A 12,516-nucleotide genomic window follows, 5' to 3' on the forward strand; every position below is an offset into this window, starting at 1 on the left:
GCCATTAGTCTAAAAATCATTTCCCCAGCATAACTACGTGTCCACAACATATGGCAATATGTTCCATTCTGCTCTTTGTACCTCCAGCTGTTCTCACAATGTTCTTAGCTGTTTTCAGAAGGTTTTTAATTGTTTTTAGATTATTTCAATTATTGATCTGTTTGCTGCCCTGGGCTCCTTTGGGAAGAAGGGGGGGATATAATTGGAACCATCAAAGAAACCTCTTCTAAAGCCATCCAAATGTAGAGAACACCTTGTATCAACATTCTGAGGGTGTGCTAACAGCTGCCACTGTTAGTACCTGGTGGAACACACAATCTTTCAATGGCCAATGAGGTTTCCTGTGTGGGCCTCTTGTTGCCTGTGCATCCTAGTGAAGTATAAATTCTTCTGCTTCTTCCACATCCAAAGAGAATGCGCAGACCCAAAGTTCAGCTATGAAGACCTTCCATCCTCTACTTCTATGTCATTTTTTCACACTGCTGACTTTTTCAGGTGAGATGCACAGGGCACATCGGCAGTGATAAAACCAACCAGCCTGTTCAATGAGGCCAGTTGTTTATTTGACCCAACATTGTCTCAAAATGGTGGGAGTATTACTTGTTTTGTCCTACCGTGCTGTTCTAGAATTAGAATCCCATTTCTTTGGAAATATCAGGAATGGGGTGCCTTCATGGAAGGGGAAAGGCTCAGCAATATTGAGGACCCCTTTTTATTTGAGCACTCCCAACTTCAGGCAATAGTGCAGCTGAGTGAAATTGGGAAGGATGCAAACCAAGTTGTTTATATGTCGAATATGTTGCTATGGGAAAAACCTATTCATTGCTATTAAAAAAACAACAACTATTGTAATAAATTGCCAGGTAACATTCTTTAATTTTATGTTCAACAATAGTTATGATTTACTGGGGGATTTCTGGGTAAGGTGCAGAAGGAGGAAGACATTTCTTGCAGAAAGACATTGCATCTTTCTTAAAGAAATAAATAAGAAAACTTTTGAAGTTGCAGGTAAGGTCACTCTCACAGATTTTCTTCATCAAAGATATGGACAAACATCATGCAACTGAGGGAAGTTTGAGGGTGAGGTTCAAAGATCCTTTCCCTTTAGTTAGCCCAGCCTTTGGTCTGGACCTTCCAGTTCCCCCTCTGTATTATCTGTCTCCAATCCTCACGCAAAACAATGGAATGGGGTGCAGTTAGTTTGCAGGTGATGTAACAAAGAGGCATAGAAACACAGAGGAGCAATGAACTCATCTAAATATACAAGTGTCTGTCTTTCTTGGAGTCTATGGGCTTCCATGAAGTTTGGCTATCCTTGAACCTGCTAGCAGATTGCTGACTTGAGGATTTTGTTCTTTAGAAAAGCAGAGTAGCTGATGATTTTTTTCAATTTAAAAAGGAAGAAATCGACAAAAGCTTCATTAATTTATTTAAATGAAAACCCTCCCTGTGTTCTGTTTAAAGTAAAGAAAATTCCCCCAAAGTCCTTTAGCTCTCTGAAGGCAACCTGCGGGATAGCCACATTTCTTCTGATTTCCTATTGCTTCTTGACGGGTCCTCTATAAATAAACACACACTGGTAAGTTAAGAAGCTGGTGTGTGTGAAGCTGGTGTGTGTGGTGTGTGTGTGTGTGTGTGTACACACAAAGAAAGCTGCACACCACACAACCACATCTAAATCATTTTAAGGTAAGAGCAAACTATACTCCCTCGCTGCAGTGCTTTGAAGTTGTGACATCAGAATCTTATTGATTGATTGATTCAATTTATCTAGTGCCCTTTATCCAATGATCCCATGGTGGTTTTCCTCAAGCGATTTATTCTTGTCCATCCCATAATTGGGGATGGGGGCATGGGATGGTTTGGGACAGTGGACACAATTTCAAATTTTCGTCATAGCTCTAAGTCCCATGCTTTTTATGTGCTACAAGAAGGATTAATATTATCATTAAAAAAAATATTATACCCTGCACTTTCCTCCAAAGGAGCAGAGGCTGGTAAATTTTGAGGTTTTCTTCGTATAGCATATAGGGGGTCCTGTGAAGGAAAATGAGAAACTGAATGAGTGGCTTCTAAAAGCCCTGGAGTATGACGAAGAATGTTCCCTGAGTTGTGCTGTTGTTTTTTTGAAATGGCAGCTTAATGTGACTATCTGAAAGTGAATGCATAGAGATGCTAGCAAACTCTCTTCCTCTGTTTTGCTAAAGCTTCCGGAGGATTTGCAAATGCTGTCGTCAAGAAACGTTGGGCACGATGCAAGCCAGAATGTGATGAAGATGTTTCCACAGCAAGAGCTTGCTCTATTCCTTGCTTTGTCTTCTGCTGTGAACGGCCAGGTAATATCACCTTGCTTTTAATGTGCCAGAACAAGAATGAGGCACTGGGGTATTTCTGGGTAAAGCACGCGGTAAATGGGTAGGTGTGGTTTATAAATGTCTTTGCCTGGTTCCTGAAGTTCCTTGCTTCCTAATGAATTGTGGGGTAGCCAGGAATTAATGTGAAGCCCAATGAGTGACAGACTGACGGGCCTTTAACAGCCCTTGTACTTGTGGGATGAAGGGACGCGGGTGGCGCTGTGGCTTAAACCACAGAGCCTAGGACTTGCCGATCAGAAGGTCAGCGGTTTGAATCCCCACGACGGGTGAGCTCCCGTTGCTCAGTCCCAGCTCCTGCCAACCTAGCAGTTCAAAAGCACGTCAAAGTGCAAGTAGATAAATAGGTACCGCTCCAGCGGGAAGGTAAACAGCGTTTCCGTGCGCTGCTCTGGTTCGCCAGAAGTGGCTTAGTCATGCTGGCCACATGACCTGGAAGCTGTATGCCGGCTCCCTCGGCCAATAAAGCGAGATGAGCGCCACAACCCCAGAGTCGGTCACGACTGGACCTAATGGTCAGGGGTCCCTTTACCTTTACCTTACTTGTGGGATGGAAAATTCATAGATTTGATTCATAAAGCAACAGGCAAACAGAACTGTTGGTTTATAAATGGCAATCTTTTGTAAATTTTGTAGCTGAATTTAGGGTATTTAGAGATTGAATTGATAGAGACTGAACTCTTCAAAATAATAATAATAATAATAATAATAATAGTTCCTGCATTCATGGGAAGTACTTAGAGATGTTGATCTCTTCTCTGTTTTCATACAGCGCACCAACAATTTCTCCCCTTCGTAGCTGATAAATGTTTGGGTAGATGCAGGTCAAGGTGTTCCAATGGTGAAAATGTGCCTTCAAGAAGTCCCTGCTCTACTCCTGGTTGCTGTGAGAAGCCAGGTAATATTCAAATGCCTTTTGCCTGCTAGATCAACAATGATGTATTGGGGAATTTTGAGTCAGGTGTGCAGAGGCTGGGTACAGATAAGTTATTTACTATGTCTATGAGTGCATTTCAAAGTTCATTGTGAGTTATACATTCTTGACAGATTCTTAGTATTGGGTTCCAATAGCTCTGTTTCTAATTTTGACCTCTCCACCTGGAAGCCAGTTTTCCTGTCCAGTTTGAAAACTTCATTTATCTGATAGTAATGAAGCCAATCTCTTACTTTTGACTTCAATTTCTCATAGCTCTGCAATTTCACTTTTCCCTCCTCATGTTCTATAATTTCCCAATATTTTGGCCATTTGGGTTCCATATTAAGTTTTTTCACTTCCTTAGCTTCCATTGGTGACAACCACCTGGGGGTTTTGTTTTCCAACAAATCTTTATACCGAATCCAAACATTATATAATGCTTTCCTAACAATATGGTTTTTGAAACCTTGATGAATTTTAACCTTGTCATACCATATATATGCATGCCAGCCGAATCTGTTATTGAACCCTTCCAAATCCAAAATGTCTGTGTTTTCAAGAAGCAGCCAACTTTTCAGCCAGCAGAAAGCCGCTGATTCATAATACAACTTTAAGTCCGGCAGGGCAAACCCCCCTCTTTCTTTTGCATCAGTTAGTATCTTAAATTTTATTCTGGGCTTTTTGCCCTGCCAGACAAATTTAGATATATCTTTTTGCCACCTCTTGAAACAATCCATTTTATCCAAAATCTGCAATGTTTGAAACAAGAGCAGCCCCTGGATCTTGAGCGGCTCCATCAACACAGGCTTGACTTAGCCTTCCCCCAGGTGGGATACCTGGAGGTCTCCGCCTACCTCAGTCAGTTGTCCAATCCCACCTGGGGGAAGCATTGCCAAGGAGACCAGGCCAGGTAGGGGAGGGACTACCTGCCCACACAATAGAGGGGAGGATCTTACCTGGGAATCCTCACTTGGCTCCAGAGCTTCTCCCACCCTACCCACCCTCAGTTAAGTCTTATTTTTCAGGTTAACTTTTCTTCACAGGTATGCGGGCGCTGCTATGTCAAGGTCGCTGTTAAAGGGCCGGGAAGGAATTCCCCTGCATTGACAGGTTTTGTCTTTCCCGTAGCAAAATGTCACAACTTTGGCGGTATCAGGCCTTGGGCAGAATCCTTTAGTCTATCTTCCTCTTTGCAGCGGCGATACCAGGGTTCCCCGTTAAAGGGGTTTCTGAGGGGAGGTTTTGACCGTACGCCGAGAGGTCGCCATTGCTCTCCCCTGTGGCGGCGGCGTAATGGGGGCGGCTATCTCTGCTTGAACATATGTTCTCCATCCCCCCCCCACTTGGATAACCCTGATGTTCCCTAGGTCCCCGGCTGGGGACTGGGGAGGGATAACGCCCAATGCCTGAACCAAGGTCTACCCACATCTGAAATATAATAAAGTTGTGGCCAATTTAATCCCATAGCACGTTGTCTTGAGTCGTTATTCCACATGACGGGGGGGGCGCCCGGGATTTGGGGGACTCCGCCTGTCCACGCAAATACATTTATGGTACTCAAAGACGGAATTCTTTTCAGTGTTTTCTATGTTTATTGAGATTGCTGAGAGATATTGATGTCCTCTTCTCCTTTGTTTTGACCATGTCCCAAGGCTTGGTCCACACTGCAGGCAAGAAATGTCGGGGTCAGTGCAAGTCAAGATGTTCCAGTGGTGAATATATATCTTCAACAAGAGCCTGCCCTGTCCTTGGCTATGTCTTCTGCTGTAAACGGGCAGGTAATGTTCCCATGCTTTTAATGTGCTAGAGAAGCAATGATGTATTGGGGGATTTCTGGGTAAGGGACGTGTGGGGGTGCAAATGAGGGTTATTTTGAAATTCCATGGTTTCTAATGAATTGCATGGTAGACAGGAATTACTCTGAAGCCAAATATGTGATTGAATGAGTGGCTTTTTAACAGCCCTTGGATTTTCAGGGATGCTTCTCAGGTAGCTCAGTTGGTTAGGGCATAACAAAAAATTTTTTTTTCTTTCCAGTAGCACCTTAAAGACCAACTAAGTTAGTTCTTGGTATGAGCTTTCGTGTGCATGCACACTTCTTCAGATACACTGAAACAGAAGTTGCCAGATCCTTCTATATAGTGAGAAGGTGGGGAGGGGTATTACTCAGAAGGGTGGTGGCAACTTCTGTTTCAGTGTATCTGAAGAAGTGTGCATGCACACGAAAGCTCATACCAAGAACTAACTTAGTTGGTCTTTAAGGTGCTACTGGAAAGAATTTTTGTTTTGTTTTGACTATGGCAGACCAACACGGCTACCTATCTGTAACTTGGTTAGGGCATGGTGGTGATAACGCCAAGGTCGCAGGTTCGATTCCCATATGGGAAACCTGAATATTCCTGCACTGCAGGGAGTTGGACTGGATGATCCACAGGGTCCTTTCCAACTCTACAGTCCTATGATTTGGAAATGTTAGTTTAAAGAAAAGGCGAGTAAGAGGCAACTTTGCAAAATTATGTATGACACGGAGAAAGTGGATGAAGGAAAATTGTTCTCCCTCTCATGTAACACATGAACTTATAGGCATCCTCCACTGCTGGAGGCTTCTAAATGCCAGTTGATGGAAACTCTAGGAGGGGAGAGGGTTCTTGTGCTTGAATCCTGCTTTCTGGTTTCCCATAGGCATCTGCTTGGCCACTGTGAGAACAGATTGGTGGCCTAGATGAGCAATTGGCCTGATCCAACAGTATCTTCTCATTAGCGAGGCAGGCACAGGGGTGTGCTAGTGGCTGTGCCATCTGTCATGGATGCTTTAGTTGAGATTCCAGCATTGCAGGGGTTACGACTAGACGACCCCCAGGGTTCCTTCAAACTCTAAGATTCTATGGTTCTATAAGGAGAGGATAAGAAGGTGAAGAACCATTGTGCCAATGGAAGTAAAATTTATACAAACCATGGTATTTAGAGGTTGAGCTGTTGCTGTTTTTTTTTTAATATATATTTTCTATGTGTATGGGAATATATTGACTGCTGCTCTCTCTGGCTGAAATGTCCCAAGGACTGGTCCACAGTGTAGGCAAGAAATGTTGGGGTCAATGCAAGCCAAGATGTTCCTATGGTGAATATATGTCCTCAGCGAAAGTCTGCACTGTCTTTGGCTATGTCTTTTGCTGCAAACGGGCAGGTAATGTTCCCATGCTTTTAATGTGCTGGAGGAACAATGATTCAAGTGGGGATTTCTGGGTCAGGATCCCAGAGGGTGGGTAGACGTTGGTCCCATGAAGAACAGTGGGAGATGGAGCAAGTGTCCTTGAAAAGCTCTTGATACAGAAACTCGTGGTTTTTGTTCACCAAAGAAATGGGCTTTGTTTTCATGTGTGAGTGGGGTGGGTGTTTTGGATCAGGTTAGCCATATTGATTTGTATGCTGTTGGTAGATTTTTGTCATTGTCATGTTGGGCTGTGTATGTGATAAAGGGGAGCCATACCAGGGTGAAGGTGTCTTCTATTTGTCCCCGTGTCAGTCTCAACAAATGAAACTGACTTGTAAAAATGTTACATGGAAAAAAATATACAAGAGAGAGACATTGCACAAACTTTTGTAAATCAAGAAAATCTTTAATAATAAAAAAACCCCAAAGAAATGGGCAAAATTGGGCTCTCTAGAACTTTTCGGAACTTTTCTGAATTGCACATATCATGTTGAGAGTTACACACACACACATACACACACACTATTAATGGAAAATGCCTTGATACGTTGCTGACCTCTTTTTCTCTGCTCAGGTAAAATACCCCATGAATTGACCATGAAATGTTTGGGTAGATGCAAACCAAAATGTTCCCATGGGGAATATGTGTTGTCCGCTGGTTCCTGCTCTGTTTCTGGCTTCTTCCTTTGCTGTAGAAAGCCAGGTAATGGCTGCCTTCATGTCACCTTTGCAGACATCTTTGTAACGCAGACTTGGTCTGCTAATGGGCCTGGTACCAGAAGCCAGCTGCCCATAGAGCACGTCCTTGGGGATCCTGCTATCTTCCATTCTTTGGGCATGACCAAGACAGCATAGATGTCGCTGAGACAGGAGTGCAAATATGCTGGGAATGTGGCTTGGGAAAGTGCATCTTTGTTTGAGACTCTCCCCTGTTGTGAGGTAACCCAAATCTTCCTGACGCAGCACATGTGGAAGGTGTTGTGTCATCACTCCTGGCGGTTGTAAGAGAGGAGTTATTTACTTTGCTTGAAAGTGAATTTCAAAGCCGTCATTTCCTAATGAATTGTGAGATGGACAGGAATTACTGAGAAGCCCAATGAGAGATTGAATGAGTAGCTTTTAGAAGCCCTTGAGTTCCCATGAATGGAGAAACACATGGATCATCAAGGCAAACAGTCCTCTGGTTCTTCTCTCTGGAACCGTATTAATGGTGTTCAGAGACATCTTTTCAATATTTAAAATACTTCTGATATTTCCAAATGCTTAGAGATGCTGATGATCGATTATCTGTTTCAGTAATGCCACAAAGATTGATTTCTGCTGCATCTCTGAATCTTCGGGGTAGATGCAAGTCAAGATGTTCGTATGGTGAATTTGTGTCTCCAGCAGTAGTGTGCCCTTTCCCTGGCACCCTATTCTGCTGCAAATGGCCAGGTAAAATGCTTTTAATGCACTAGAGCAACAAGGGGACCAGGTAAAGGCCCCATGGATGGACCACGGAATGTTAGGGTAGATGCATGTCAGAATGTTCCCATGGTGAATATGTGTCTTCTGCCAGTTCCTGCTGTGTTCCTGGCTTTGTCCTTTGCTGTAGAAAGCCAGGTAAAACCTGGGAATTCCGGATGAGTGGTGGTTTGTGGGCACAGCACAGCGATGGCCTGCCCAGGGCTTGTCTTGCAGCACAGCCATTGGAGAACATGCACGTTTTCCTCAGCAGCCACACCACCTTGCAGCAAGATGTCTGATCTGAATGGGCCAATCCAAGAATGCTGCCCCAAGAATCGACACTTGCTGTAGCTAATAAATATATAATAATAATAATAATAATAATAATAATAATAATAATAATAATGGGACGCGGGTGGCGCTGTGGGTAAAACCTCAGCGCCTAGGGCTTGCCGATCGCATGGTCAGCCGTTCGAATCCCTGCGGCAGGGTGAGCTCCCGTCTTTCGGTCCCAGCTCCTGCCCACCTAGCAGTTTGAAAGCACCCTTAAGTGCAAGTAGATAAATAGGTACTGCTTTATAACAGGAAGGTAAACGGCGTTTCCGTGTGCTGCGCTGGTGCCGGCTCGCCAGAGCACCTTCGTCACGCTGGCCACGTGACCCGGAAGTGTCACCGGACAGTGCCGGCCCCCGGACTCTTAAGCGAGATGGGCGCGCAACCCCAGAGTCGGACACGACTGGCCCGTATGGGCAGGGGTACCTTTATCTTTACCTTTACAACAACAACAACAACAAAACAACAACAACAACAACAACAACAACAACAACAACAACAACAACAACAATGTATTTTTATACCCCACCAATCTGGCTGGGTTTCCCCAGCCACTCTGGGTGGCTTCCAACAAAAGATAAATAAAACATTTTTAAAAATTGTGGTTAAATGCAATTCAGGATGTTCCAGTGGTAAAAATCTGTCTTCAGCAAGACTCTGGTCTATTCCTGGCAGCTGTAAGAGGCCAGGTAATATTCAGAAGCTTTTCACATGGTAGAACAACTGCAATGTATTGGGAAATTCTTGGTAAGGTACGTAGTAGAGGATTATTGGCATCCGTCTGTCTTGGAAGACAATGGAAGAATGTAACTGTGGAGGTGAGGTCACTCCTGGTGGTTGTAAGAGAGGAGTCACTTCCTAATGAATTGTGAGATGGACAGGGATTACTGAGAAGCCCAATGAGAGGTTGAATGAGTAGCTTTTAGCAGCCCTTGAGTTCCAATGGATGGAGATACACATGGATCATCAAGACAAACAGTCCTCTGGTTCTTCTCTCTGGAACTATATTAATGATGTTCAGAGACATGCTTCTTTTCAATATTTAAAATATTTCTGATATTTCCAAATGCTTAGAGATGCTGATGATCTATTATCTGTTTCAGTAATGTCACAAGGATTGATTTCTGCTGCATCTCTAAATCTTCGGGGTAGATGCAAGTCAAGATGTTCGTATGGTGAATTTGTGTCTCCAGCAGTAGTGTGCCCTATTCCTGGCAACCTATTCTGCTGCAAATGGTCAGGTAAAATGCTTTTAATGCAATAGAGCAACAGTGATGTACAAGGGGATTATTGAGAAAGGGACATAATGTGAGTTCAGATGAGAGTTAAAAATTGCATTATTTCCAGGTTAATGAAATGTTTAAAAAAGATATTAAAGAAAGTGGTTACATGGAAAAAGACTCGAAGTTCCAAACAGACATAATAAACAATGATTGTAAAAGTTTGTCAAAAATGTATAAGAAGAAGAAGAAGAAGAAGAAGAAGAAGAAGAAGAAGAAGAGGAGTTTGGATTTGATATCCCGCTTTATCACTACCCGAAGGAGTCTCAAAGCGGCTAACATTCTCCTTTCCCTTCCTCCCCCACAACAAACACTCTGTGAGGTGAGTGGGGCTGAGAGACTTCAAAGAAGTGTGACTGGCCCAAGGTCACCCAGCAGCTGCATGTGGAAGGAGCGGAGACGCGAACCCGGTTCACCAGATTACGAGTCTACCGCTCTTAACCACTACACCACACTGGCTCTCACACATTTGTTAAGATATTGCTAGATTGGCATATGAAAGCTGAGGAAGTTAAATCGGTAATGATACAATGGGCCAGAGATTTTGGGTATAATATACAATTTGATGACTGGGAAAAATTATGGAAGGAAAATTTAAGATTTACTGCTTGTACGGCGTTAAAAGAAAATGTTATGAAAATGTTTTACAGATGGTATATCACACTGGTAAAATTAGAAAAAATGTATAAGACCTGTAATAAGTGTTGGAAATGTAAAGAAAAAGAAGGAACGTTCTATCATATGTGGTGGGAGTGTAAGAAAGTGAAGGGCTTCTGGGAGATGATATATAATGAAATGAAAAAAAATGTTGAAGTACACATTTGTTAAGAAACCAGAGGCCCTACTTTTAGGGATTACAGGAAAGGAAATAAAAAAAGGATTATAAACTTTTCCATGCAGAATTGGACAAATTAACAGGGAAAGTCAGATATCGTCGAGACCAAAAGTTCATCGAGGACTGGGGGAAATTTGTGGAATATCTGAAAAGTACATGTGAAGTACAAACAACGCTAGTGGGTTTTAAAGAAGCACTGTAAAAGCTGAGATATATTGTTAAAAGGAAATGGATGATTGGAGGGAGGACTAATGACAATATAGAACAGAAGAAATGCGTAACTAAGAGTTAAAAATGGATGATTGTCAGTGAAGCTGAAGGAAGTCCATAAATGTTAAAGTTGTGAAAACTTGGATTAAACTGTATATCTATGTTGGAAAATTAATAAAAAGTATTTTAAAAAAAGAGAGTTAAAAAATGGGACAATGTCACTGGATAAAAACTATGGCATTTAGCTATTGAACCATTTTTTCTATGTATAAGGGAAGATGTTAATGGTTTCTTTTCTCCTTTGCTGAAGTGTCCCAAGGATTGGTTCACAGTGTAGGCAAGAAATGTCAATGCAAGTTAGCATGTGGCAACAGTGAATATGCATCTTCAGCAAGAGCCTGTTCTAATCGAGACTTTGTCTTCTGCTGCAAAAAGCGAGGTAATATTCCCATACTTTTATTGTGCTGGAGCAACAATGATGCATGTGTGGGATTTCCGGGTCACGATCTCAGTGGGTGGGTAGATATTGGCCCTGTGTAGGGCAATGGGAAATGGAACAAGTATCTTTGAAAAAGCTCTTGAATTTGCAGGCATATAAAAACTCATGGCTTTGATGTATCAAAGAACCAGAGGGAAAGGAGCTCTTTGGCTATTTTTGGAAATGGAAACCTCACAAAACTTTCTTTGAACTGTTGATAGATTAAATTCTCCCTACATTATTATTATTATTATTATTATGCTCTGATATGTTGATGATCTCTTGTTCTCTGTCAAGATAAAGAGCCTAAACAATTGAAAAATGCTGCAGCTCAGAAATGTGTGGGTAGATGCAAGGCAAGATGTTCCAAGGGTGAAAAGGTGTCTTCAACATGTTCCTGCTCTATTCCTGGCTTCGTCTTTTGCTGTCACAATCCAGGTAATATCCCAAAAATTTCTTTGTGCTAGAACAACTATAATATATTCAGGGTTTTCTGGGTAAGTCACACAACACGTGGGTAGATGGGAATTATTTACATTGTCTTCTCAAGAATTGCAGTATATTTTGCTTTCTAATTAATCAACAGGAATTAAAGTGAAGCCGATTAAGTGATTGAATGAGAGGCTTATAATGGTCCTTGGATTTGCTGGGATAGACAAACTCATAGATTCCTGTTCATCAAAGAAATAGGCAGAGCTGTCCGTTTATTTTCATAAATGGGCAGCCAATTCTAACTTCTAAGAAATTGACTTCTGGGGTTGTATCCAACAAACTCATCCCACTTGCGCAAGAACTTCTGTTTGTAAGCAGATTGTGGATGCCACAAGGTGATATAGGAAAAAGATGACGAGAGATGTTCCATTCCTCAGGTTGAAGTCATTGTTACAATGTGAATGAATTCATTGGATACAAACAATGGTATTTAGAAATTCAACCGCTTTTAAAAAATATATATTTTCTATGTGCATGGGAGATATTGATGGTATCTTCTCTGTTTTTCTAAAGTGTCTCATGGATTGGTCCGCCCTGAAGGCAAGAAATGTCATGGTCAATGCAAGTTAACATGTGGCAACACTGAATATGCATCTTCAACAAGAACCTGCTCTAATCCTGACTTTGTCTTCTGTTGTAAAAATCAAGGTAATGTTCCCATGCTTTTAATGTGGTGGAGGAACAATGATGAGAGGGGGCATTTCTGGGTCAGTATTCCAGCGGGTGGGTACATGCTGGTCTTGAGAAAAACCGTGGGAGATGGAACCCGTGTCTTTGAAAAGCTGTTGAATTTGCTGGGATACAGAAACTCATGGCTTTAGTTCATCAAATAACTACTCAAACTTTGGTTATGGAAATAACAGCCTCATATTACTTTTTCTTGCAGTAGACTTGTTTTGAGAGATTAAATTTGCTTTGTATTTACTCTATGTATGGGAAATTC

The 12,516-nt window shown here is 42.2% G+C and overlaps 1 protein-coding gene across 4 annotated transcripts in view; it reads left to right on the forward strand.

The window, feature by feature from the left end:
- Positions 1–412: 412 nt before the first annotated feature.
- Positions 413–12,516, forward strand: part of LOC310758612 (uncharacterized protein) — a 30,034-nt gene continuing 17,930 nt past the window's right edge. Inside the window, exons 1-9 of one of the 4 annotated variants that reach the window (XM_083605357.1) lie at positions 413–495; positions 2,208–2,336; positions 3,145–3,270; positions 4,941–5,066; positions 7,074–7,202; positions 7,796–7,933; positions 10,914–11,042; positions 11,379–11,519; positions 12,087–12,221. In XM_083605357.1, coding sequence (XP_083461483.1) covers positions 438–495; positions 2,208–2,336; positions 3,145–3,270; positions 4,941–5,066; positions 7,074–7,202; positions 7,796–7,933; positions 10,914–11,042; positions 11,379–11,519; positions 12,087–12,221 — 1,111 coding nt within the window. In that variant the 5' untranslated portion in view covers positions 413–437. Of the gene's footprint in view, positions 496–2,207; positions 2,337–3,144; positions 3,271–4,940; positions 5,067–7,073; positions 7,203–7,795; positions 7,934–9,381; positions 9,520–10,913; positions 11,043–11,378; positions 11,520–12,086; positions 12,222–12,516 lie in introns of all 4 variants that reach the window. The other 3 variants (XM_083605356.1, XM_083605359.1, XM_083605358.1) reach the window with 3 other exon arrangements.

The sequence above is a fragment of the Podarcis filfolensis genome (genome assembly GCF_964270895.1).
Source record: "Podarcis filfolensis genome assembly, chromosome: 3".
Taxonomy (NCBI): Eukaryota; Metazoa; Chordata; class Lepidosauria; order Squamata; family Lacertidae; genus Podarcis; species Podarcis filfolensis.